General features: G+C 35.6%; 2 protein-coding genes and 1 long non-coding RNA gene across 4 annotated transcripts in view; 2 read left to right on the top strand and 1 right to left on the bottom strand.

The window, feature by feature from the left end:
- Positions 1-7,924, bottom strand: part of LOC122826629 — a 28,006-nt gene extending 20,082 nt beyond the window's left edge. The window contains exons 1-2 of the long non-coding RNA XR_006369831.1: positions 7,587-7,924; positions 2,074-2,127 (exon numbers count right to left, since the gene is read on the bottom strand). This is a non-coding gene — a long non-coding RNA (uncharacterized LOC122826629). The remainder of the gene's footprint in view (positions 1-2,073; positions 2,128-7,586) is intronic.
- plpp5 (phospholipid phosphatase 5) lies at positions 766-13,419 on the top strand. 2 transcript variants are annotated; one of them, XM_044108726.1, is made up of 9 exons: positions 766-946; positions 3,820-3,946; positions 4,061-4,169; positions 4,947-5,037; positions 5,124-5,187; positions 5,291-5,415; positions 7,939-8,109; positions 9,346-9,477; positions 10,659-13,412. In XM_044108726.1, exons 2-9 carry the CDS (start codon positions 3,876-3,878, stop codon positions 10,664-10,666), a joined length of 771 nt encoding a protein of 256 aa, XP_043964661.1. In that variant the 5' UTR covers positions 766-946; positions 3,820-3,875; the 3' UTR covers positions 10,667-13,412. The 2 variants fall into 2 exon arrangements, with proteins under 2 accessions (XP_043964661.1, XP_043964653.1); XM_044108718.1 differs by having other exon boundaries at positions 768-946; positions 9,346-13,419.
- Positions 13,420-15,011: 1,592 nt separating this feature from the next.
- Positions 15,012-26,278, top strand: cdc45 (CDC45 cell division cycle 45 homolog (S. cerevisiae)). The gene is made up of 17 exons (XM_044111000.1): positions 15,012-15,231; positions 15,334-15,393; positions 16,817-16,909; positions 16,989-17,126; positions 17,754-17,906; positions 17,970-18,028; positions 18,802-18,852; positions 19,713-19,823; positions 19,910-20,029; positions 20,836-20,967; positions 21,068-21,166; positions 21,831-21,995; positions 23,072-23,210; positions 23,294-23,377; positions 24,430-24,548; positions 24,629-24,705; positions 25,873-26,278. Exons 1-17 carry the CDS (start codon positions 15,181-15,183, stop codon positions 25,935-25,937), a joined length of 1,716 nt encoding a protein of 571 aa, XP_043966935.1. The 5' UTR covers positions 15,012-15,180; the 3' UTR covers positions 25,938-26,278.
- The last annotated feature ends 1,084 nt before the right edge of the window (positions 26,279-27,362 follow it).

The raw sequence follows: 27,362 nt of genomic DNA, 5'->3' as shown, positions 1-27,362 counted from the left end.
TTTAAAATAGAAGTAGATGTAACCTCTAGATGGCGAGCTGTAATGTGACGTGGCTTCTTGCATCCACGTGTCAAAACTTGTAAAGTGGGCCGTATCGAAACTTCCGGTTTTCAGAACTCCAAAAATATAAATATGCACGCATATATTCTAAAATAAGTTTAGTTTCATGTGGAATTAATCAATTATTTATAGATGTAAGTAATGGTAAGATAATGTATTAAAGTATAGTTATATTTAGCATTCAATTTGTGGCTATAAAGTGCTTTTATCTTACTTTATTTTGTTTGGGTCATTCTAATACACACATTTTATGTTTTAAAAAAATAACACAGGACTCAGTAATACTACTATTTCATAAACAATTAAACAAACAATTATTACAGATGATAAATACTTTTATGTCATCATAACATTTCACTGTAAAAAGCCCAAAAAACTAACAATGCAGATGTCATGAAATTCTTTAAAACGCACAATTCCAAAATTAATTTCAAGGCAGAAATTTACCTGTTTAAACAAAACAAAACAAAAAGTTTCACAGTGACTGATGATTCTATTGCACAACAAAGAAATGGACGGGAAAAAAAATAAGTAGATTTTAATTAAGAAATAATACTAATAAAATAGATTATTATTATTATTATTATTATTATTATTATTATTATTATTATTATTATTATTATTATTATTATTATTATTATTATTATTATTATTATTATAAAACTATTATATTTGCCTCGCTTGTACTTGGACTTTTATCGTGAAACCACAAACCGGAAGTGTTAGTTTTAGCCGTTAACTTCACTTGCAGCAACCCTCTTCCGTGACACCTCTGTTTCTCCAAATACATCCAGTGTCTGCAGAGAAAGAGGGATGCCGAGGCTCGTTTTGTGTTAAATTGACGAGTTAAATCAAGTATGGAGAGATGAATTCCGGCCTGTTTAAGGTTAGTAACTGAGACACTCTGCTCCTTTAATGATAACACGGAAATGAATCAGATGAAGGATGTATTGTTGTTTGACAAATGCTAGCTTAGCTTATTACAGATCTGCTTCTACTTGATTTTTTTTTGTATTTCTAATTTTTTTATCCTGACAGGTTTTGGTTTGGATATTGGTTTAATTTTTACAATTACCTAAATATGTATATAGTTAAGCTGAGTGTTTTTAATAGCACTCTCACCTGGATGTGGAAGGTATACAGGTGCAGCATGTTGGCCTTTGTGCCAGATTTTAGTTTTAGACAGCGAGGAAAGACGGATTATAATGTAACATATTTTATTTATAAGTGTAAATAAACTGCTAAGCCCCTTGAGAAATCCCAAATGCACTTCCTGACAACAATTTAACAGGTTTAAAACACATTGTCGAAAATGCTTCTGTAAATAAGTTATAACATGTTTTCATAAAGGCAGATAAAAATATCGATACGCCAGTAAATAATCTGGTATTTGCCACTCTTTGAAAATTGTTTATTGGCAAAGGGTTGACCAAGGAAATTAATCTGTAGGCAGCAGGAATAGAATTAAAAACAGCAACCTTTCAACCAGGAAGAGCAGAGCGTTAAGGCCAACAATGGATCTCTTCTGTTCTTAAATATCATTGTAACTCTTTACATAAGTGCTTAAAAACCACCGGAGGGCAAGGCCAAATGTAAAACATACAGTCAGCAGGTTAAACTGCAATCTCTGCTCAAATCACCGTCCCCATCAACTTAATTACAGAAAGATAAACAAGCTCTTCTTGCATGTCAGTTTTGTAGCGCAGTGATACTACTTTCCATCAGAAATAGGCTAAATTTTCATTCCCGTTTATTGAAAACAAAAAAAAAAAGATTAAAAAGACTGAAAAACCTTTCTGTCCAAATACAACAAAAAGCATAATGCATCTGATGTCTAAAAAGTGCAATCAGCCATGGAAATATTGATAAACCACTGGTATTAAATACAAAAAGCTTAAAGTATTTTCATCCCTTTCATCCGTCTGTTATTCTAAAATCACTTTTAAGTTTTTCGAACCAGAAACCCTGGCTGTGATTGACTCTGACTCACCAAAATCGGACAAACCTACACACCTGGTCTGATGAGTCTTGATTGCAGCTGCAGGACTGACATGAGCGGATCAGAACCTGGTGGGATCAAAGCATTGAGATATGTTTAAGTCAACATGGACTAAAATCGCTGAGAAATATTTCACACACATTGTTGGATCTTAACCACGTGGAAATAAGTTAGTTTTTAAAGAGTCCTACTGGCCCAAAACAACAACAACAACAAAATTAAAAGCTAAAATCAAAACGTTTTATTAATAATTTCTTAATTAAACAAATATTTTTTGTATTAAATGCATGTGTAGATTATTGTTGATCCAAAACTTCAAGAGGGTGTCAAATGTTGTCCATATTGAAAAAAAAGTGATCATTTATTTTGGGCTCTATTTAAAGAAAACTGAAAAAGATTTGATATCTTCTTAGAAATAGAAACAGGATTTATGTCACTCTATATTTGAAAAAGTTTGAATAATGTAATTAAAGGTTGATTTGGATCTACTTCAGTGTGCAGGTCAGTACATAGATGTGATCATGCCTCTCATAAAATCAAAGTGAAAGCAGAAAGTTTGTTAATTAAAAGATGAATGTTTAGTGTTGTAGCTAGCATTTTATGAGAAGATTTTAATTTGTGTATCAGATAAGTGTTAAACTGCTTTAAAACAACTTTTACGAATTTAATAATCTAGACTGATACATGCAACATAGTTGGTCAATTTTAGGTTTGTCATTAATTGGTATTTGCAGCTGCTACCCCCAGTTGGTAGACGTTGTCAGTGGCTGCTGACCTGCTGTGCTTTTGTATTTTAGAGTCTGACACCGATCAAAAATGCTTTGACTAGGCCTATCCTTGAGATCAATTGTGGACATTCCTAGTTCAAGATTTCCCCCAGAAAACTTGCTAAGCCCAGTGGTTGGGTGCAGTCATTCATCCAGCGGCCCATCGCTTTTTTTTGAGTGGAAAAATGTTTAAACTTGACAAGAAATTTTAGATCACGTGATAATTATGTGTTATTAAAAGACTAGACGATTAATACCTGAACACCAACTATAAGGTCTTAAAAGTGCAAACATTAAAAAAAACTTATAATACACTAGAGTAAACCCTGCCTAGTTAGATAAGGGCAGTCTGGTCACTGTGACCTGAACAACTGACTGTGTGCTATTCTGATGTTATTATCCTTTCTCTGATGCAGAGTTTTAAACTACAGTTTCAGTGAAAGTATCAATTTTTAAAGAGGTGTAAATATCTGAAATTATCTTTAGTATCGTCTACTGAGTCCAAAGGTCTTGTTTCTCTTTTGTCTTTACATTTTTCCATTTAGTTTAAAAACGTTGAAACTAAAATGGAAACAGGCATTATTTTAAGCGGAAGTAAAATGTTTGTCTGTCACTGTGTTCATTTTTATTCAACAAAAATCTTAAAGAAGATTCTTTTTAGCTCCAAACTATGAATATGAAGTTTCTGTTTTGCCCCATCTCCTTCTGCCTTTATGTGTTTTACACTCCTCCACGCCACTTTTTTATTAACTGCATATTATACAACAAAGCCACGTTTTATTACTTCCAGCTTATATCTAGGGCCTCTGTGGGAAATGGCTCAAAGAGGTCGGCTGCACTGGAGGTTTTTTTATTAGGCTTCAGTGAAATTCAATGAAATTCTCAATGATTAAAATCAGTTACTGAAAAAACTCTAAGAAACTTAGAAGTTTCTTAATATTTGATCTGTTATAAGTTTTTGAGTATTTTTGTCTTTTGTTAACCCTTGTTTAGTAAAGAAGTGGCGGGATGATGTTTGCTGTTGACTGAAGTCCAAACCAAGAACCAAAATGAAGAGGAGACTGCTGCAAGGTTTCCTGTCGGAAATCTCCATCCGGTTTGCTCTTCTGTTTGTGTTCCTGTAAGTTTGATCCTTTTTTTATTTTTAACATCACAGCCGTTGATGTCACAGTGTAGTTTCCAGTGCAGCTTTATGGACTCGTATTCTGAGATGCTGGTGTTGTGTCTCTGTTAGCGTGACGGAGCAGCTCCCTCCTTTCTACCGGGAGATCCAGGCCGAGGAGATGTGGCTGTACAAGTTCCACCGCGTGGAGTCGGACCATGTACCAACCTCTCTCATGTTTGTATGTATCCCTGAGCTCTAGAACAGTACGAGCTGCTCTAAATATACTTCATCTTTTAAAGTGGGAATGACCCTTGAACTTCTGCACATATGAGAAAGCTACAAACACCAACTTGAAATGGATTTTATTGGAATTTTTGTGATGGACCAATACAAAGCGGAGAATAATGGTGAAGTTGTGCTACAATTTTTGTAAACCCAAATCCCAAAAGTGTTTTTATCCTTTACAAACAAACAAAATCCCAAAAAGAACTTCAGCAATTTCAATGATAAATTGTACCATAAAATATTGTGATATACAATAATATTGTTGCTTTAGGGTCATTTTCAAGTGATATATTGATAATGACATAATAATGCAAACCTGCCTTCTCAAAGACGAATGAACTTTAATTTTGTAACGATAAAAAACACTTGGCACTGGAACTGGAATATATATTTTATAAATCCAAAATGGAAAAAACAGAACAACCAAAACCATAAATAAAACATATTATGAAGTCTATAAACAAAATTGCCCTTCAAAAAATATTAATCGGGATAGAAATTATCCAGCTCATTTTAATTTATTGTGCAATTAATTGTTTATTACAACAGGTTTTATTGATGGGTGATAGTAATATTTTTGGTTTTTCTGCCTGTTTTTAACATCGTGGTTGACCTGTTTTTGGAAGTTCAGTCAGATGATAATGGTTGAAGAGGTTTTATTCCTGCAGAATGATGTCTTTGCAGGTTTAGTGACTGTTTAGTTTCTAAAATTTACTGCTGCTCTTTTCAGAGTGTGGCTGTTTTAACCCCACTGATTATAATCCTGGTTTTTAACCTGTTGAGAAAGTCGGAGCATGGCGATCTGAGAGAAGCCTCTCTGGGTGAGAAATAAACCTCTACAAACATGTTCCTGTTTGAGGTGACGTGTGTTTTTCATGACTCTGTTCTGTTTCCTCCTATCATCCAGCTGTGACTCTGACTCTGGTGCTCAATGGAGTTTTTACCAACGTCATCAAACTTGTTGTTGGCAGGTAAAAAGTCTCATCATACATCGTTTTGCCGTTGTTTTTAGTTGGGGGGTTTTTTCGCCTGCCAATGAAAACATCATCCTGCCTCTGGTTTTATTCCCTTCAGGCCGAGACCAGATTTCTTCTATCGCTGTTTCCCGGACGGTCAGATGAACTTGGAGCTGCGCTGCAGCGGTGACCCAGATGTTGTCATAGAGGGACGAAAAAGCTTTCCCAGCGGACACTCCTCCTGTAAGCGGCCATTTTGATTGAACTGGTCCCAAAATAGTTGTGTGAAACGTATTCCTTACTCCATTCAGTAAGTTAAGATTAGTGTATCAGCTAAAAATAGCCAAAATGCTTATGTTACTTGTATGTAATTGACTTCTTTCATTCAGTGTGCTAAATATGGCTAATAAATAAAAGCTTATTTTAGGGAAAAGGCGACTGCTAGACCGCTAGTGGGGCGCAGTGCACTGCTAATGTTTCTGCTAATGTTAATGCAATGCCATCGGATTTCTACTTTTACAAAAGTAAAAATCAGATGTTTACTTCGTGGTACTTTGTTACCAGAAAACACGCTTGTCTCTTAGCAACAGATTAACAACAAATATTGTTATTGTTCAAAAAACATAATATCTCTTCTGCTCTTTTGAAATAATATTTATATTACACCACTTACTACTTAACAAGAATTGTGCATTTGGTGAATTTGGCAGAGAAGTGAAAATGTTTCTTTTTCTTTTTTTTTGTCATTGGTGGTAAATATATTATAAAATAGGACATCAACACAAAATTAAAAAGTCTGATTTATACTTAGTGGCAGTTTGTTATCAGAAAAACACGGCCATCTCTTAACACCGAATTAATAAGTAATATTATTATTTATAAAACATAAGCTCTTTTGAAGTACTGCTTACATGTTGATAAATCTTTACAAAAGTAAAAATCAAATGTTTACTTCATGGCACTTTGCTACCAGAAGACGCTCTCGTCTCTTAGCAACAGATTAACAACAGATATTGTTATTGTTCAAAAAACATAAGATTTCTTCTGCTTTTTTGAAATTTTACTTATCTTTCACTGCTTACTACTTAACAAGAATTGTGCAGTTACTGAATTTTGCAGAAAAGTGAAAATGTTATTTTTTGTAATTGGTGGTAAATATATTCTAAAACTAAAAATCTGATTTATACTTTGTGGCAGTTTGTTACAAGAAAAAATCTTTTAACACCAAATTAATAACTAATATCATTGTTTTTTTAAAACATAAGCTCTTTTGAAATACTACTTGTCTGCTTAGATTCATGAAATTTACAGTTGTTAAATTTTGCAAAAGTAAAATTTTGGTTACCAGAAAACACGCTCGTCTCTTAGCAACAGATTAACAACAAATATTGTTATTGTTCAAAAAACATAAGATTTCTTCTGCTCTTTTGAAATACTATTTATCTTACACTATGTACTACTTAACAAGAATTCTGAATTTGGCAGAGAAGTGAAAATGTTTTTTTTTTTTTTTTGTCATTGATGGCACATAGATTTTAAAACACAAAATTAAAAAGTCTGATTTATACTTAGTGGCAGTTTGTTATCAGAAAAACACGGCCATCTCTTAACACTGAATTAATAAGTAATATTATTGTTTATAAAACATAAGCTCTTTTGAAGTACTGCTTACATGCTTAGACATAAGTAATTTACAGTTGGTAAATCTTTACAAAAGTAAAAATCAAATGTTTACTTCATGGCACTTGGTTACCAGAAGACGCTCTCGCAACTTTTGGTTACCAGAAAACATGCTCGTCTCTTAGCAACAGATTAACAACAAATATTGTTATTGTTCAAAAAACATAAGATTTCTTTTGCTCTTTTGAAATACTACTTATCTTACACTATGTACTACTTAACAAGAATTGTGCAGTTGGTAAATTTAGCAGAAAAGTGATTTTTTATTTTTTTTTGTCATTGGTGGTAAATATATTATAAAACAGACATTCAACACAAAAGTAAAAAGGTAAAAATCTTGTCATGGACACAAGAAACTTACAGTTAGTAAATTTTTCAAAAGTAAACATCAGATGTTTACTTCGTGGCACTTCGCTGCTAGAAAACACGCTCATCTCTTAGCAACAGATTAACAACAAATATTCCTATTGTATTTTAGCGTATTTTAGCCTTGCTTAACAAGTGAAATGAGAGAAATATTGAGGTTTTTATTCTGAAATTTTCAGTACGCTTCATTTTAAAAGGCCTCGCTAATCACTTGTGTAACAGTGGTTGGGTTAAGCCAGTCATATGATGCCCAAAACACCAAAATGTGAAGGCTTTTATTTTGTTGGGTGTGTGTTGCTCTTATTTTGACAGTCCAAAGTGGTAGTCTGTTTAGGGGCATCAAGTTTCATGAGTTGTATGGAACTTACCTCCTTTGCTCTTCTGCCATCTTGTCTGTAGTAGGTGTTCCTGTAGTCAGGTGGCGTCTCTGTAGTTCTAACTGGAAGCTCTGCCCTCCTCAGTGTTCTGTTGCCATGGTAATTAATCCTCAATGAAAACTGTCATGTGTGAGTGAGAACCAGAGGGGGAGTCAAAATACTATCTCTGTTTTCAGTCTAAACTGACACAAGACAGTGTCGGTAAGAATTTGTTTTGATTTGAATTTGGCTAGCTTTTTTTGCTACTTACGTCGCCGTGGTTACTCAAAATGCTAACAAAAGTAATAGCACTCCTCACCTCTATTTCTCAGTTCGTGTCTCTTTTTTTTTTCTCTCCCCTTAGTTGCTTTTGCAGGTTTGGGCTTCACAGCGCTGTACATCGCAGGAAAGCTGCGCTGCTTCAGTCCGGCTGGCCAAGGCAGAGCGTGGCGGCTGTGTGCCTTCCTCACGCCTTTGCTCCTCGCAGCTGTAATCGCTCTTTCCAGAACCTGCGACTACAAGCACCACTGGCAAGGTCAGAGTTTCTGGGCTAGAAAATATAACTTCACCATGTGTTTCTGAAACTGACACTTGGGGAATAACATTATACTAAACCTTTTAAAGGATTGCAGATAGTAAAACATTGTTTCTTATTATCTATAAGTCATAGCTCTGATGTATTAGCTTTAGTCGCTCAGCTTTAGTCGCTCAACCTCTCACAGCTAGCCACGCCAGATTGAACTAACTAGCTGCTAAGAAACTTCCACAGCAGCCTCATAAATGCTTAAAAATAAATACAGCTGTATGGAGTGAAAGGAGAAAACGAGTACAATAACTGGAGATAACACTGTGGATAAAACAGGGAAGTTCACGTCACCAGTTTGGCAGTATTTCAGATAGTTTAAACAAAAAGCTAGTCAATAATTGTCAGTGTTCACTGATATAAAACACATAGTGGTATGTTTTTCAGCCATTATGTACAGCCCTAGTTAGAACATGTAATTAATTCTTAGAAATGTAATTATTTGAGGTTGATTTCAACCGTCTTTATTTAAAAAAAACCAAACACTTTTTTTGGCTTTTCTTTTAGACCACTGAGACAAAGCAAGGTACTTAAAGATGAATTAAAACAGCTTGATTTTCAGTATTTACTATTTATTATTATTTTTTAAATGGTAAACATAAATGAGAAATTATTGAAGGTTTAATATTAAAAAAGGTTTTAACTTTTTTGTAGCATTCAGTAAATTTTGAGAAGGCCAGAAGTGACGGTTAATTAATGATTCATTAAAGCCGTCCATATATTCATCAACCTACGTAAGAGCTAGACAAGAAGAAATAAAAATTACAACTGTTTTTTCCATCCATTATTATGCACAGCCCATTACATTAGTACTATTCTTTCCATTAACACAGAAATCACAGATTTCAATCCCAGTTACTAACCTTGTTCCCTTATCAACTGAAGCTAAAATTGAGTTGCTTTTTTTTGTGTCTTTTTTTAATCCTTTTTAACTATAGCTGCCTTAACAAGAAAGTTACCAAAGTAAAAACATAAACCCTTACAGGTAGTTACAATAAGCAAAGATGCGTCTACTGATCTGGTTTTTACAAAAGGTTTTTCTCCACATATCAACTCTTTGTTAGAGGCTGAACAGGAAGCAGATCCGACTGTTCAGACTTGAGAATCATTAACAAAACCAGGAAGTTATGAATTAAACAAGCAAAGTGTGATTTACATCTTGACTTGTCGTTCTCGTCCTCCGTGCAGATGTGTTAGTCGGGTCCATGTTGGGTCTGGCCTTCGCCTGGCTCTGCTACAGGCAGCACTTTCCTCCACTTCAGGACCCGGACTCCCACAAACCGATCCGTCAGAGACAGACTGTCCCCGCGGCGCAGGAGCGTAAGTTGGCCAACTCCAACTTCCTCCTGCCTCTGTAGAGCCGCTGCGACCCGAACACTTTCCACGGGATTGCAAGGAGATCCGTGGAATTACGGTTTTCAAAATGGTTGGGATGGAAACTTTGTGCTTATATTTATTGTTGGTTATTACTTCTGCAGCTTTTGAAGTTTCTGTGAGTGTGATTGAATGAATTACCAAATCATTAACAGTTCTAATTAGGCAAACTGAAAAGTATCATAACATACCGGCTATTTTAGTTTCATGGTTCGACTTGAGTCTCCACCTGGACCAGTTCTGTGCCTTTAGGTTACAGCAATTGAGACAATTTAACTACACAACCACTGCTTAGCTGCGTTAACCATTATTGGGTGACTTGATTGTTTAATCTTGCAACTTTTTAAAGAAGCAGATATGCAGGCACTAGATCTAATTTATTTCCATTAGTCTTTATTCTTGACTGAATAGAAGATTTGTGGTCTTAAAGGTCTGTTCCATAAGAGTGCAGATCTTTTGAATCTACTTCAGTAGTCTTCTGGTATTGAAGTGGTCGCAACACTGCAAAAACATAAAAACTTACCAACTATTTTTTATCTAGTTTCCAATCAGATATCTTAGTGAAATAAGACTAAACTAACTTACAAGTAACTTTTCAGCTACATATAGGAGCTTGATTTCAATAAATAATTGAAATACTAGTTCCACTGGAAGATGATTTCTTATAATAAAACATTTTTCCATGCTATAAGTCAAATAATTGACCACTGGAAGTATATTTCTGATCAATAAAAATAAATTATTGATTTAAAAGAAGCTCCTATATCTTGCTAAAAAGTTATTTTTAATTCTTAAGATTTTATGTTTTTGTAGTGATCAGGAACATTACCCTGAGATTTTTCTTTGTTCATCATTTTTGCCTCAAATTAGCCAAAGCACAACCCTGAACCTTTGCAGGATATTGCCAACTTTTTGTGAAAGTATTTATTTATATATATTTTTGCTTTGGAGGACAGCGACATGCTGTAAATCGATTTAAAAGAAACTGGGACCTTTTAAGCTAACGTTTTCCACATCCTCTCATATATCATTATTTTGATCAAATTTTCCATTTTTTTTTTCTGTTCAGGTTTGTTACTGCAACACAAAGATAATGTTTGTAAAACCTGTTTCTTGAATTTCAATAGGGCGGTAATTTGTTCAGTGAGGATTTCCGGAAGAAATGCAGTGAAATGTCATCTTCTTCACTTAGCTCAGACACAGACAAAGAAAGAATTATCATTAAAGTGAAGAATTTTCTTTCTTTATTGGCTTAAAACTCAACAAAAACATCTCCAATCACATTAACGGTCTGGCTGTTTACTCCCCGTTCTGTATTAAATTATTGATTTTTGTAATCCTTGAGAAAAACTGTTCTAACGAAAGAGTGCTTTTGTGCATCTTCTTTATCAGTGTTTATTTCCCCAGTGCTCATCCTGTTTACATATCCCCACTGAATATTACCACAATCTGTCATTATTGTTATTTTATTATTATTATCAGTCATAGATTAGCAGGTTTATAAATAGGACTGTTACAGATAAGGACGTGTATCTGCTTAGAAAAGGAAAATCATGATTTATGTTTCATACTTTTTTATGTTCATTTGCTTTGTGATATGAAATTGTGAAGTGTGAATCTAGTGTAAGCAGAGCTGAGTTATAGGGACCATTTCATGTGAAAAGGAAGGGAAATGGGAGGAAAGTAAGTGGGAGTGATTTTAGTAGTTTGCTTCCTCTAAGGGTAGATTTGTGATTTAGATGGTAGCGCAGCGTTGGGACTGTTAGATTTATGCATATTTAATTTGTTGAGGCTTAAGCCACAAAAGTTGTTGGTTTCTTGAATAATTGATGACTCAAAATTAGTCACATTGTTTTATTATCCATCCGTTTTGTTGAAAGCTTAACTACAGCTTCGTCAGCAGGACTCTTTTTTTTTGCTGCCTTTGTTTGTGTTGCTTTAATTCTTTCTGTTTTGCTTTAGTGTTTCTTGAATGTTTGTCATTCGCTGTTTCGTTGTTTGTGTTTCATCTCTGGCTTCATGTGCCAAACTCTTTAGTATAACAAGCAAATGTAGCAGCACCACGTTGTGCTTCAGAGTTACTATAGTGCCTGCTGTACTTTAACTTTAGTCTCTGCTATAGCTGAACAGCCCAATGGATCATATTGTTACAGGGTTTTATGACTGTAAAGGGAATGTAAGGGAAACCTTTCCTTGTTTCAGTGAATCTAACACCTACTGTAACTGTGGTTTTTGTTGACAGCTGGGTTTATGAATGAATTGAAGCTGAAGCGAAACGCTCCATGAGTTAGTTTTTGGTAGTAGGCATGGGTCGGTAAATTTGCAAAATGTGATAACTTTATCCAAAAGTACTACAATTTCACTGTAATAAACCTGAATATAACACAAAAAAGTAAATTATGATCTGTTTTCTTTATATTTGCAAAAGAAAAACAACAATTAATAGTCCTGCTGAAATGTTGAATAAAAAAATTAGTAGGGATTTTCAGGTAAATGTGCCTACATGTTTTTGCAGAGTGAACTCAGTCAGGCTACCTTCTCTGGGGCTAATTAGTTGGTTTCCACACTACAAAAATCAGTTGTTAATACAGAAATGTTTTGCTTTTCTTCTATAGATGTTGTAGCTTTCTTTCAGCTAGCTGACTGGCAGTGCAAAGCAACAGGTTGGAGAGGGGCAGAATGGAGTTATTCCATCTGCTCCAGCACTTTCTCTGACTTCTCACTCAGATAATCAGATTTTAACCTTTTATTTTTCTTAACCTCTGCATATCTTGATACCACTAGCCGACCCATGCCTGCTTGGTAGTGACTGTGGAACCAGATCTTTGTACTGGACCCGACAGAGGTTGAACCTCTCCTGCTGGTCAGGTGCCGCAAAAAGCCAAAATGGAAATCTCCCTTCTCATCTACTTTAGTTTTTCAAAAAAGGAAACTGTTTACCTGTGTTTTTTTGTTTGTTTGTTGTTGGGTTTTTTTTGCTTTGTTTTGTCTAGTTTTATTACTTTTATTATTTTTCTGTAACGTTTTTGTGCTGTTGCTTAATTTTGCTCGAGATGTCAGCCTCTCTGTTATTCTCATTGTTTTTCTTGTGTTGGACCTTTTGCTACAATCTGTGTAAAACCAGCCAAAGTTTGCAGGTTCAGAGCACGTCTGTGAGAATCACTGCACTCCGATCAGACTTGTCAGAAAATGAGTGACTTTGTGCCTTTGTTTACTGCGTTACTTTACAGATCCACGCCTCGCACCCTGTTATTTTACATGTACAGAACTCTGTGTTTCCATGTGGCATGCTGCCTTTTTACCTCAGAACAGAAATGATCAAGTGTTATTTTTGATGGAGTCAAACGTGAATGTCCTAACGTTAGAGGGACACCTGGGGGACAAACCTCACTTTCAGACCTTAAATCGAAATACTAGCATATTTAATTTCATGGAATGTTTAACTTTACTTGAAATTTTTATTCTATTTTTTTTTTTTACATGTGGTGATTATTAAATTAAGATTCATATTCTAGGGCACTTTGGTTTTATTTGTTAGGCTTCTTGATCTTGATAAAATTGTGCATGTTTTACAGTTAAACAGCATCTAATTTAACTCACAGCTCCCGTCCACTTGTTAGGCTTCTTGTGGTTTTCAGTTCATGTTTTTTGTATCGGGTTAATGCAAACGGGATTATTCGTAGAACTGCTTGTTAGCTTTAGAATCACAGCCACATGTAGCTGCTCATTCTGAGATGATGTCCTGATTTTTGTTTTCAATTTTTTTTTCTCTCCATGTTGTGATGCTTGAACACTTTACTGTGTTGGGGAAATATTCCTGGTGTTTGCATATTTTCCTTCTTGGTAATTAATTGAAAATTAAAACCAGAGATGCATCTTCTACAAAAACAGTCTAAATGTCTTTTTTTTTTCTTTTTTTTTTTTTTTTTTTTTTGTCTTTTGGTCAGTGATTAAAACTCCACATTTTACAAATAATATGTGCAGTTGTATTATATATACTGTTAAATTGGCAAGTTTGTTTTCATACATCAATTCAAAACATTTTTCACATTTATTGGGACAGTTTTCCTGTTCAATTGAAGTAAGACACATTTATTACAGTAAAAAATTAAAACAGACACATTTTTCTACATCACAAAAAGTTGTGTAATGGAAAATTTTATAATTGTTCCTCACCCCCTTCTGCTCTGGGTTATCTGCACAGTCTCATCATGAGATTGGTCAAGCTGTTGTCCAATAGACTTCTACAGTGTAAATTACACTTAAAGGTGTTACATTTTATTTCCTTTGATCATTTGCATTATTTAACTCAGTTAAGTACTTATAAACTAAGTACATTTATCCGTTTATAACTGCTTCAGTGTATTTTACTGGACCTTTACAAAGCTCCACCCACAACCGACCCACGTGACCGCAAGTCTCACAAGCAAAGCCTCGTAGCGCATTGTTTCTATGTCAACATGACTCCATTAGTGCATCATTTCTACCGGTTTTCACAATATATCAGCTACTACAATGGACAGAGGAACTAACAAGTCCATGTCATCTGAGAGGAGGTTACTGGTTTCTCAGTCACAAGCTGGTTGCAAACTTGAGGCCAGCAAGTGTCAGTCAGTTATGATAGATCTGGAATTTGGTTTGATGACCTCAATATGAGAAGCTACAGACTGATAGGAGGAACCAAAGAGCTCTGTTAAGGTAAAGAAGCCATTTGTTTGTTAAAATTTTATGAAATATATTTGTTCTATTTGATGTTTTTTATGAATGACGTATAGTCACAAATGAACGAGGTAATTAGTCCAACGTTTAGACACTACAGCGGCTGTAATGCGCCACAGCAAAGGTAAACAAAGGTAAAATAACCCGAACAGGTGATCAACTCAAAACCATTCTTACCTTTTTACTCTCTCTCTCTCTCTCTCTCTCTCTCTTTCTCTCTCTCTCTCTCTCTCTCTCTCTCTCTAGTTTAAGCACACCTGTTACCGTGGCAACCGCCTGCGCCCCGCAAGACGAGCAAAGATTACGTTAAAAACAAAACATAACATTCAGTCCGTTACGATATCAAGTTTCCAGGCTTGATATTTATTTCTGGATTATTAATCAGCGCTTCCCTGAACACAGCGATGGTTGATTGACTAGCTGTACTTGGTGTTAGAGTGGCTAACACGAGTAACAGTTTAGTCCAAAGCCTTTTCTGCTAAAATAAAATCTTTAGTGTGCGTCAGATACAGTACACGTTCCATATTGATCTGTAAGACTGTGTAGCAGTCTTACAGATCAGAGGCTTCAAGGTGTAGAAGTTGTATCAGTGCTGCCATTATGCTGTATTTAGCTAACGGGAAGCGTGTGTTTGTGAGACGGCCACGCGTGTGACACTTAGATTGGGCATCAGCCAATGAAAAGCGGCCCCTGTGGTAAGGTCTCTTGTTCTTGGTAGGCGTGGTCTGAGAACACTGACGTGGTCGTACTCCTGGCCGTTGATTGGTTGGACGTTACGCGTGCACTTGGCGCCTGATTTCTAACGCGGAACACAACAGCTGTCTATGGCAGTGGAAACTGTTGCACTGACTGCAAACTGAATTAGATTCTCCACTAAGGCGTCTTACGGACTTTTATCAAGCTTGTCTCGTATTTAATCGCGATTTAAACATGTTTATCGCCGACATAAAGAAGGATTTTTATGACGTTGTTGCCAACCAGGTAGGTTTTTCGGAACTGTTTGTTGGCTAACTAAGCTAGCGTCAGATAGTAAGCTGTCCAGACGGTGAATAGTCGATTTTATGTGTTTTTGTTTGCATTTAGAGAGTTGCCCTCCTGGTTGCAGCAGACATCGATGCTCTCTGCGCCTGTAAAATACTGCAGGTAAGGGGTATCAACGTGAATTAGCTCCTCTTTTAAGGCTCAGAAAGCTGCTGTAGTCATAACAAAGAAAACCTGCTTAAACTTTATATGAAAATAACAAATACATGTAGAAATCTGGCTGTCATTATCTCCTTCTTAGTGTTTTAAGAGTTTATAAATATGTTTGTTTTTAAATTATGTTTAAGCTGTGTGCGTATTTAAATGTGCATTAGTGGAAAAATTAGATCATTTAATGTTTACAGATTTTTTTCTTTAAGTCTACTACAATAGCACAAGCAAATACAGTGTAAACCAGATATTTCGAAGGCAAATATTCTTATTCTTCTCACTCTCAGAGATTTAAAATCTAATAGCAAATCATTATTGTGACATTTAGCTGCTCAACCTGATTTAGGTAATTTTAACTGGATTGTAACAGTTTAGTTTGATTTATTGTCAGCCAGTAATAAAAAATGTTGTGTATGTTAATGTCTGGTTTGGGTTGTTCACACAAGTTTGATAATGACCACAATGCCTCAGGATGTTCAGTTTGAGCTGAGTTTAAGAGCAACACTTAATTTAAAGATGTATCACCTGTTCCTCCAGTTGAATCTCCTCCCCAGGCGCAATGCTATTTATTTAATTTATTCAATATTTACTTATTTATTTCTTATTTATTTTTAACTTTTCCATGCACAAATCAAAAAAGAAAAAACACAATTCTGAAAAAACCACAATACAAAACAACTACAGAAATATATAAACAATATTTAAATTTCTGTCAATGCCAAGAACTTGGTTAAATGTTGATGTAAATTCACAGATCACACAAATGCAGTATTAGTGCAGTAAAGCTTTATTAAAATGTATATACAAAGTGCATACATTTGTCACCAAATCATATTCTGCATAGATTTGTAAAGAGAAGACAAATGTAAATTTAAAGGTTCTGAAATTTTAAAAAATGTAGATTCAGAGCAGCAACGATGGACAGATGCATTTCAATTAAAGGTGCCAATTTATGAAACAAATTTAACCATGAGATAAAACAGTAAATCTGTTTCTGTGTTTCAAAAAAATTTTAAAATTCTTTTTGAAGTGATTATTTTTGAGTAAACTGACGTATTTTTGTGTGTTTGAAATATATTTGTAGTAGTCTTCTGAGCTGAATAGCTTTTTTTATGTGAATTGGGGGAAAATATTCTAAGTTTATGCTTTAAGCTCTTTTCATTTGTGATTTCTTTTTAGATATTGCATAAACTATTTACTGAGTTAATGAAATGGAAAATAAAGTGTTTGAAAATGAACACAGCCTGGTGGCTGCCAGGCTTATATTTCATATTAATCAGTGCACTGATTAGCAGGAGTAGGTTTGCCTGATGACTAAAGTCTAATGTTAAATTATTATTGTTTATTTGGTGATTAATGGAGGGTTTTTTTCTAGGCGCTGTTTCACTGTGATCAGATCCAGTACACTCTGGTACCGGTTACGGGCTGGCAGGACCTCAGCACCGCCTTCCTGGAGCACAAGGAACAGGTGAGTTTCACCTGCCGGTTCCTATGCAGGAGGAAGCCATGTTGAAGCTCTGGACTGAGAGTTTTCCTTTGTGTTGCAGTTTCGGTATTTTGTTCTGGTAAACTGCGGCGCCAACGTCGACCTGCTGGAGATGCTGCAGCCGGACGGTGACTCCATCTTCTTCATCTGCGACACGCACCGACCCGTTGATGTTGTTAATGTCTACAACGACACTCAGGTGACGTCACCTGATTATTGATTATTGTCGACTTGATTTTATTACTGTTGGCAAAATGACCTGAATTTGTACAAAACTTCATCTAGTCTGGGGGAAAAAAACATACAAGAGTTAATTTTTATTTCCAGACTTTGTTTTCTCTCCTGTTGTTTAAAAATAGTTTTCCCTTCTTGTTTCCTTGTTTCCTTCCTCCCAAGCCTCCTGCCTTCCTTGGATACTTTGTCCCCTCGCCTCTTTCTTTCCTCCCTTTCATTCTTTCTTTACGTCCTTAGTTCCTTTCTGCTTGTTTCCTTCATTACGTCCTCCATCCTTCAGTTGGATCCATTCTTTTCTCCTTACCTCTATCCTCAAATCCTTCTGTCCTACCCCATCTTCTATTTCCATCCTTTCTTTGTTTCTGTCCTTCCTTGCTTCCTTCCCGTTTGACTTTATCTTTCTTTCTATCCTTTCTTTCTTTCCATTCAACTTCCTTTCTTTCCTTTTTTGCTTCCTTTAATTACTTCTTCCCTTCTTTTATTCCTTCCTTCCTTTGTTTCTTTCTAATCTTTTTTGGTTTGTCTCAAATGGGGAAATCACATAATGGCGTCCTTCTAGTTGTTTCATCCTCTATCTTCTTCTCCTCTGCAGATCAAGCTGCTCATCAAAGAGGACGATGATCTCGGTGTGCCGACGTACGACGACATCTTCCGGGACGAAGACGAGGAGGAGGAGGGCGAAGACTCCGGGAACGAGAGCGAGGAAGGCTCGGAGCCGTCGGGCAAACGGAGGAGATTTGATGAAGTGAGTTGAGTGTCGCCGCGGCGGCGGAGCTGAGGACTGGAGCTGACTGTTGTGTCGTTGCAGGGCGCCATCGAGAGGCGGATCGAAAGGCAGAGAGCAAAGAGGCAGTGGGAGGCCAGAAGGTGATCAGCTGATCCGTTTCATAAAGACACCATCTCCATTTTCTGTTTTCTCAATTCTCTTTCACGTCTTTGTCGATTCTCAATTTCTCAGATTATCTGTGAAACAAATTGCTCGTTACGCTGCTGTAGAACCGGGTGATTTATTTAAAAATAAATCTCCGATTTCCTTTTAAACCAGATCCGATTTCTGATTTTGATCCATCTTTATCTTGTTTTCTAAAAAAAAGAAATTACAACTGACAGAAAATATGTTTTTCATTCATGCCTTTGACTATTAGGACCAGGCTACAAGAATTTTTAAATTCTTTACCAGAATATCGGCATAAAATTTGCAGAACAATTTGTTAAAAGTTGTTTAATGAGGAAAAAAGCCTCTGTGGAGCCTTGAAGACTTGAACAGCTCAGTCTGTGTGCGTCGTTTCAAATCTTGCATAATAAATCCTGCAAATCCAGAACAATAATTGAATACTGAAACGTTTAATACGTGAAGTATTTCCCTATTTGGAAAAGTGATACAAAAATATAACCTCACAAGGTGCTCAACATTCCTGTTTTTGATATTTGTGGTATTTTTGTGTTGGGGTTCTCGTGAAATTACTATTTTATTCAGCTAATATTAGGATTTTATTCTTCTAATATTACTTTATTTTGACTTTGTTGTACGACTTTATTCTGCTAATATTTTTGGCTTTATTCTCTTTTTTTTTTTTTTTTACATTATTGTCGTTCAATTGCATTCTTGTAATATTTTGGGTCATTTGAATGTTTGACAGGAGGGAGATCCTGTTCGACTATGAGCAGTATGAATACACGGGATTGACCTGAATTCAACGTAAATGAATTCATAGTGAGCTTTCATTCATTTTGACATCACTCTGATTTTGGCCATGGAGTTTATTGGTGGGGATCCATGATGTTTGAGAGATTAAATCTGTTCAAACAGAAAATGTGCTGCTTGAAAATGCTTGAACTGGTTTGGAAAGTGCTTCCTTTCTGTATATAATCCTTGAAAGTGCTTGATATTTGCATGGCACAATAAAAAAAAAAAATTAAATGCAATCTAATATTTGATTGGAAAATTTTATTTACGGTTGAAATTAGATTTTAATTTTTTTTACACACCTAATAAAAAGAGACGTTTTTTTTCCTCACTGTCTGAACTTAAATCAAACTAACATTTTCTAGATTTAGTTTTTTGTAATTTTCTTTGTATGTTATGTTATATAATTTAATTCGAGCAAATTCGCACTAGTTGTTTGGATTGTTTAAATTTAATAAATATTTATCTTCCCTAATTTATTATTGTCTCAATTACTCATTGATTGTAACATCTTTAGTTTTATTGTACATTTCTGTACAGTGTACAACAAAATTGGGGCATAGTTCTCATTTTAGTGCAATTATGTTACATAATCAATAAATAGCGAAACAGAAATAAATAATAAACAATGGTGGTGTTAGGTTGGTGTTTTGTTTGAGATATTTGAGATAAAATGTAAAATTTTGTTATATTGTTAATAACAGTAGTAAATATTATAAAATAGTAAATTGAAACTGGTTTCTTTTTAGTCAGTTTGTCCTGTTTTTATCTCCAAAGTCTGGTGCTGAAAAGATTTGAAAAAGATTTGAAAAGTGTTTGAATTTTACTGTGGGAAAGATGTACGAACATCAAATCATAGTACAGGTTAATATTGGACCCGTCACCCTGCGGGCTGTGGGTTAACTCTGTTATTTGTTGTTGCAGGTGGGCCGTCATCGGCCTGACAGACCAGTGGGTTCATGATAAAATCCCCCAGTAAGAACAACTTCTGCATTTTGAAAAACGCATTTTGATACGAATCACCAAGCGTCTCTCAGAGAGATTTTATGTTCTCGTTTTAGCATGAAGTACGTGTCGGACATCGCGACGGTGCAGCGCCACGTTTCCCGACACAACCACCGAAACGAGGATGAGGAGAACTCTCTGTCCATCGACTGCATGAGGATCTCCTTTGAATACGAGTATCCTTCATTAAGGCCCCTCGGTCAAACATAAACATAGCTGGTATCCATGGAAACACCAGACTAGAAGCTGATGCAACCTTTCTCAAAAATTCTAATGCAAAAGCACAGACTTTGTATGGAGCTCTGGTAGTGGCAAAAAAATTTATACATTTTGGAGGTTTTAATTTAATTCTTTTTCATGAATAAAATGACGTAATTTTTTTTTTTTCCCCTTTTATTTTACTCTTGATTTCCAAAAAGTAAAAACTGCTTAATTGAAGTCAAATATATCATATCCTTTTTGTTTTACTACAATTGAATAAAAAAATACATGTGACTATAAAAAAGAGCAGTTTTAGACATATAAAAATGTCTAAGTTTTACTTACTAAAAACACAGGAAATTTCCGGTTTTAACCTTTGCCAAAAGCAAAAATTAGTTTTTAGTTTATCTCAGCTGCATAATTTTCTCTATGGTTTGTCTCGCAGCTTGGCTCGCACAGGAGAGGAATGGGCCAAAACGTTATGATATTTCTAAAAGATTTCTATACTTTACAGTGCAAAAAAAGTCTGACAAGGGACAAAAAAAATCCAAATTATTTTTCTCTGAAACTATAGCAAGTGCTGTAATACTTAAACATCTGGTGGAGTCTTCAAAGTGTTAGCTTTATTTTGATAACAAGATTGTAACTTTGAAATCGCTGAGAAAAACTACATTTGGTTTTATTATTTTAACCGTACATCAGAAATTTCTGCATTGCTTATAGATTCTTGGATTTTGTCTTGTTTTGCCATAAGATGTTTTCTCTTAACGCTTTTCTTTAGCCTTCGTCTGGCGTTGTACCATCACTGGTCTCTGTATGAGAGCATCTGCAACTCCTACTACACAGCATGCAGCTTCAAGCTTTGGACCTTAAAAGGACAAAAGAAACTCCAGGAGTTCTTGGCTGACATGGGGTACGAGCTTTGTGTAAAAACAGTGCCGAGCTTTCCTGTTTCTTTAATTGTTTATTTTGTGTTTTGCTCCGTATGTGTGCGTTTTTAATTCTTGTTACAGGCTACCACTGAGACAAGTTAAACAGAAATTTAAGTCAATGGACATTACGATCAAAGAGAACCTCAGGGACGTCATTGAGGAGTCGTCTAATAAATACGGGTATGTATACAAGTTAAAAAACTCTCGCCTACGTGTGCATCACTCTGTCACAATAACAAATCTTTCTGGATGATAAATTGTTCCAGACGTTATTGCGATAAATGATAATATTGTTGTTTTGAGACCACTTTCAAGTAATTTAATGATAATGATGTAATAATACAAGAACAGATTCTTTTACACTCAAATGAACATTTAACACTGGAACAGAAATTTTAAATATCCAAAATAATTAAAATAAATTATAAATTCTCTGTAAGCAAATTTGCCCTTCAAATAAAGGACTAGTTGAGGCCAAAGCACCAGACTGAAGACTTTTGTCATCCAATTTATAGCAGAGAAAAACAATAAATCATAAATATGGAAATTATTATAGTTATAATGTTATAATTTGTCATGTGATTGATTGATTGATTTATTGCTTGTTGTGACAGACCTGCATGTGACCCAAACAATTCAGGACTCTAAACCTCCACAGCAGATTAAAAATAACCAGTAATGTACAAGATAATGGTCCATGGGGTGAGATTGAAGCCAACAACGAAATAGAAATAACTAAATGGCACCAACAGAAGAAAACAACAAATTAAAAAGTGCAAATGAAGCAACTTGTTGCTTTACCAGCTCTTAACATTGGTTTCATATTTTCCTGTGAATGTGACAGAATGAAGGACATTCGCATTCAGACGTTTGCCGTCCACTTCGGGTTTAAGAACAGCTTCCTGGCCAGCGACATGGTGCACGCCGCCACCGCCCTGCTGGAGAGCACGGAGCGGGACGAGAACGACCCCACCGACAACTTCATCAAAGCACTCGATGCCCTCTCACGGTGCGTACGCTATCCAGTACTAACTCGTCTTAATGCTGTCGCCTTTCTGTAAAATAGCACAACTGCTGCTGCCGTTGCACATTTTTTAAGGGGACCTTTCAGGCCAAATTCACATTTAGCCCTTTTTTGTAGTTTGGTCTCAAACTAAGAAACAACCAAAGAGCTTAAAAGAAACACACAGTCGCTTTTGGGCAATAAGTTCATCTTTTTTGGTTTGGTGAAAATTTTCAGATATTACCTTGAAACCCCAGCGAAGGCAGCCCGTTACCTAGCAACCCCACCAAAGTTCCACCCGTCACCTAGCAACCCAAGCTGAGGTCCTGAGCGTTTGGTCAGCTGGTTTTACCGCTGCATGCGCTCTACTATGACTGCTGTAAAAAAAAAAAGAAAAAAAAAGTGTTTTGTTGTCTTAAATTTCTGCAGCTAAAATTAAGAAATGTCTTGAGTTAATTTTAAAAGCATAAGTTAGCTTCAAATACATAAATCACAAGCCTTAAATATTGTCATTGCCAAACTCTTTATTCGTATATTCTATGTAGTTTTCTTTTTTTTCTCTGAATTCTCGCAGGTCTTTTCTGTCAGGCAAAAGTTTGAGTCACACAGAGATATCTTCATTGCGTTCCGTTAACTAGTTGCTAACATAACCTTGCTAACTAGCTAGCTGTTTGTTTGTTTTTTGTTGTTGCTTCAGTTATGGTTAAGTGTAAATTTATGGTCGACGTTCGTCTTCGCCACTGGCTCACTACTGTTTTCGTCCTGTACACTGTAGAAAAAAGCTTAGCACTATGATGGTTAAGGCTGTGGATAGCATCGCAAAAATAAACAGATTTCTTCTTTAAATTATGTAGGTCTTCAAATTCATTCTTATTAAGTCTTAAATTTTAATTGGTGAAACCTCTGCCAATTCCTTTTATGATTGTCAGAATAATCAATGACTAAAATAATTATCTGCAGTGGGAGTGAAAATTAGCATCAGCAGGTCAAACTTCAGGGAAAACTATAATCTGTCATTGCGTCGGCAGTAATACCACATGCATGCAGGAGCACATTCATTTGTTTCCATTTGTTTTGTGCAGGAGCAACCTGGACCGTCTCCTGTCAGGCATCGACCTGGCGAAGAAGAAGCTGATCGCCATCCAGCAGACTGTCGCCAGCTGCATCTGCACCAACATCATCCTGTCGCAGGGACCCTTCCTCTACTGCTACCTCATGGAGGTATGACTGTTTACTCGTGAAGATGTTTCCGCTGAGCTGCAGATTCCCAGGTAAACTCCTGTTTCTTCTGTTTTTCCATGAAGGGAACGCCTGATGTGAAGCTCTTCTCCAAACCGCTGGCGCTAACTCTGCTCTGCAAATACCTGCTGACGGCGTTCGTCCACTCGGTGAGTTTGATTCTGGAGGCAATGATCACACAGGTGCTTTAAATCCTTCAAAATCCTGGACTTTCTAATATGTGTTTTCAAGGTTTGTAAATTGCTCGATTTCTGTATCAAGTCTTTGGAAGTGCTGCACAGTTTTGTAATAAAGTGCAATCTAACCTTTTGATTGAAAGCCTAAGTTTGCAAAATGTTATTTATAGTAAAAACCAGATATGTTCATGTTTCTTATTAAAAGAACAGACACATTTGTTTTTCTCACTGTCTGAAGTTAAGTCAGACTAAACTTCAGTTAAAATGATTTGTATTTGCTAAAAGCCTTCTTTCTACTGGCTCTTACAAAGACAGAGTATCTTTGGTCAGACGCTTCTTCAGATTTGCTGTAATATAGACTGCTACAGGAGATCTTTCTTACCCACAGCCATCACTACATGTAATAAGTCTGTGAAGAATTTTTAATTAATTAGTTACAGCAACATTTTATTATCTTTTTGGATTTATAAAGTATTTTTGAATTTGAAGAATTCCAGGAAACTTGGTGAGAACTTTTTTCAGAGATTTTTCTTTTGTAACTTTTTCTTTAAATTGTGTTCAAGCTTTTAATTTGCACAGGAAGGTAATTTACTTCAAGATTTGATTGGACTGTTTCAGTGTAATGCATATTTATTTTTCCTAATGGCTAAGTGACTTATTGATGATCTTATAGTTTATTCATTAAACAAAGTTATTGAAATTGCAGGATAAATCAGTGTTTTGTCCTCTGACCAGTCAGGTGTTCAGGGTGTAAGAGAAACTTTTCAAAACATAAAACTTTGTTATATTTTAGTATACGTTGTTCCTGCTGTAGAACACAACCACAACAAATATTAAAAACAGTAATAAATGATGTCATATATTAGAGATTTGTTTTAGTTCATTTGTGTAATTTTTATACCCAAAGTCTGGTATTGGAAAAGTTTGAAAACGTACCTTGAAAATGCGTGAAAAGTGCTTGAATTTCACTCGGACTCAGACATTTAAGGCTTTCCCCTCGTTTATTTGTTGTCCTGCCTGTTCAGACGAGGAACAAACGCTGCAAGCTGCTTCCTCTCATCATGGCTGCTCCTAAAGACGTGGAGAAGGGAACCGTTATCGTTGTGGGAATCCCTCCAGAGTCAGAGACGTCGGACAAGAAGAAGTAAGTTTCCACTTTCAATTCTAAAGCCTCTTGAGAACTTGTTATACTCAACTGTGAACTCTGTTTGTTTTTTCTCAAAGTTTCTTTGGTCGGGCCTTTGAAAAAGCTGCAGAGAGCACCAACTCTAGAACCCTTCATGATCACTTTGACACGTCGAGTAAGTGGCGCTTATTTACCGTCCCATGTACCCTGTGCCTTCGTTAATGCAGGAATTATGACACTGCTTCATAAATAAACCGAGTCAGTCTATCAAAATTACTCAGAGCATCAACAACTCAACCAGGAAATCACAAAATTACAGAGAACATTTAAAGCTCTGCAGGCCTCACTTGTTCAGTTACAATCACTGTGCATAACTTAAAATGCATCAGGTCGTCATTCCTCCAGCAGATTCCTGCATTGTTTTACTCTTTTCAAGGAAGAGAATTAATGAAACTAAAAGTTAATTTGCTTTGGTATTAAAACAGAAATAAAACCCCATGAACATAATGCATTATTTGTAAAATCTAAAAAATTTGTCCATTTTTATTAATGATAATGAAGGCTACTTTGACACAGCAGGTCTTAATGTTCAATCTGTTTTTTTTATTTGTTTTTCTCCCTTTTTTGGGCCATTGCAGATAAAAGAAATTTCCTCCAAAAAACCCCCCCTCAGTTTTATAATAATTTTAGAAATTTTGCAGAAAATAATTTAGAAACTTACAAAAAAAAACTTGGAAATTTCTAACTTAGAAAAGTAATAAATTTGCAAGAAGAAAAAAAACATTTTGAGATTAATCTGACATTTTCTAGTAAGAAACTTGGAATTTTTTGAGTTTGAAAAGTAAAAGAGAAAAAAAATGAAATTATCTAAAAACTTTTCTACCAATAACTGATTTTTTTTTTCCTTTTTTTAATATATATTCTAAAAAAATTGGGTTCAATATTCTCATCTTTTTCACCTTTCTATCTTCAAAAACAGCATCATTGTGTATTAATGAGGGAAACATTTGATACTTTCTGCTCAACGTAAATCTGGACAGACTGGGGAAGATCTTTGGAAAAGCGTCTGCCTCCTTGTTTAGACAGCAGGTGGCAGGATTGTCTGTTGATCCGAAAAGCTAAACTCCACAGGAGACATAACTCCTGAGTTATCCTGTCACTTTCAGCACCTCTGAAATGTTTCAGATAATTTCCAGTCATTCCCACCTCAAACATTCGGAGCGTTTATTTTCCAAGGGATTCTGCTGCATGAAAACACACACCTGGGTTGTGATGGATGTGTTCTGTTGTTGTTGTTTTTTTTCTTTTCACAGTTTATTTATCCGTGTGTTTCTGTTTACAGTAATTGAACTGAAGTCGGAGGATCGGAGTAAGTTCCTGGACGCCCTCATCACTCTGCTGTCATAAAAACCCTGACAGCCAGAGAAGCTTTTCAGACCAGGCCGCATTCCTCCAGGGTTTACTCTGGAGGAATAATCTGGTCTAGCCAGACTCTTAAAGTATCACCAACTTTAAGCGTTGTTTTACTGGTTTTAATTGGTTTTATGTGCATATTGTACAGGCCTCTTATCCGTGGGTTGGACTTTAAAGTTTTTTTTTTTTAAATCTCCTGCTTTTTTTTTAATCCAAAATGTTGTGCATATTAAATTACATTATAGACATGTTTAATAAATCATTTAAACTCATTGATTGTTCAAATGTTGTCTGTTCTGTGTGAAAAATAAAAACAAATTTTGAGAGAAAAAAAATCACATTTTACAGGTATTTTTATTTTAGATGGACTTTGCTAATTTAGTAATAATAGAGGGTTTATAAACCCAGCGCTTTAAAAAAAATCATCCAGACATTTTTTTGCGCTGTTACTTAGCAACCCCGCCAAAGCCCAGCCCATCACCTAGCAACCCATACAGAGCCCCAGCAAGTTTGGTCAGCTGGTTTTACAGTGGCTGTGGGAAAAGACAAGTGTGTTTTGTTGTTGAATTACCATCCAGAAACCACTTTCTGCATTATTGTTGGTTGTGCAGGAGGCTCTACTTCTGCTTTTTAAAGATGTGCAGTTTTATTATTGCTCATCTGTTTTCACCTGCGATTATAAATGTTGAGTTGGGGGATCGCGGCCAACAGCAGATTATTTGGATTTAAAGTGACAGGAAGCCCTAAAATAGATACTGAAAGAACATCAAAATAGATTACCAAACTTATTTCTATTTGGTAAATGCCAAAAAAGTTGACAAAAACGTTTTAGGTGTTTTTTTAGATTTGTTTTATGCAATTTCATTAAAACAAATTACATTTATCAGATACATTTAACTGATAAATGTGTCAGTTAAATTACATTTTTTTTTTATGTAATTGTAAAAGTTCAAGTACATTTTGTCAGTGTCAGGCATTACTGTCATTTGTATGAAGCTTGATAAATTATAAAGCTACAAAAATTTTCTAAAAAATGATTTTGCCAAGTTTTCTGACATTTAGCAAATATAAACAATTTGCTAAATTGTGTATATTTTAGCAAATATAAATAATTAGATCTATATTACAATCATAATAATGTTTTTATTCAGTGTATATTAATATCTGGTTTCTACTGTAAACACGGGACCCAAAGAGTGTTAAATGTGAAGCCAACACGATACATCCACTGGAGCTCAGCATGCTGATGCGGGTCAAAGGTTAATGTGGTGAACTTGACCCACATTGGACAGAATGTAGGTCAGGTTCTGGTGGCGGGTGAGTTCCTGCTGCTTGGAGCTGCTCTCTGTGGGGTCACTAAGATTCTTATCGTCCCCGGATCAGGATGCGATCGTGACCTTTTGGATTCAGGGCTCGTTG

Source organism: Gambusia affinis, linkage group LG03 (assembly GCF_019740435.1).
Source record: "Gambusia affinis linkage group LG03, SWU_Gaff_1.0, whole genome shotgun sequence".
Classification (NCBI taxonomy): domain Eukaryota; kingdom Metazoa; phylum Chordata; class Actinopteri; order Cyprinodontiformes; family Poeciliidae; genus Gambusia; species Gambusia affinis.
Note: the sequence above shows the minus strand (reverse complement) of the source record. Positions and strands in the feature narration are given on the sequence as shown.

Bases quoted from the DNA above. Each gene is read 5' to 3' on its own strand.
- cdc45 (XM_044111000.1), top strand. From the start codon at position 15,181: ATGTTTATCGCCGACATAAAGAAGGATTTTTATGACGTTGTTGCCAAC. The intron at 15,232-15,333 runs GTAGGTTTTTCG...GTTTGCATTTAG, and splicing joins ATGACGTTGTTGCCAACCAG to AGAGTTGCCCTCCTGGTTGC. The intron at 16,910-16,988 runs GTGAGTTTCACC...TTTGTGTTGCAG, and splicing joins TCCTGGAGCACAAGGAACAG to TTTCGGTATTTTGTTCTGGT.
- plpp5 (XM_044108718.1), top strand. From the start codon at position 3,876: ATGAAGAGGAGACTGCTGCAAGGTTTCCTGTCGGAAATCTCCATCCGG. The intron at 3,947-4,060 runs GTAAGTTTGATC...TGTCTCTGTTAG, and splicing joins GCTCTTCTGTTTGTGTTCCT to CGTGACGGAGCAGCTCCCTC. The intron at 5,188-5,290 runs GTAAAAAGTCTC...TATTCCCTTCAG, and splicing joins ATCAAACTTGTTGTTGGCAG to GCCGAGACCAGATTTCTTCT.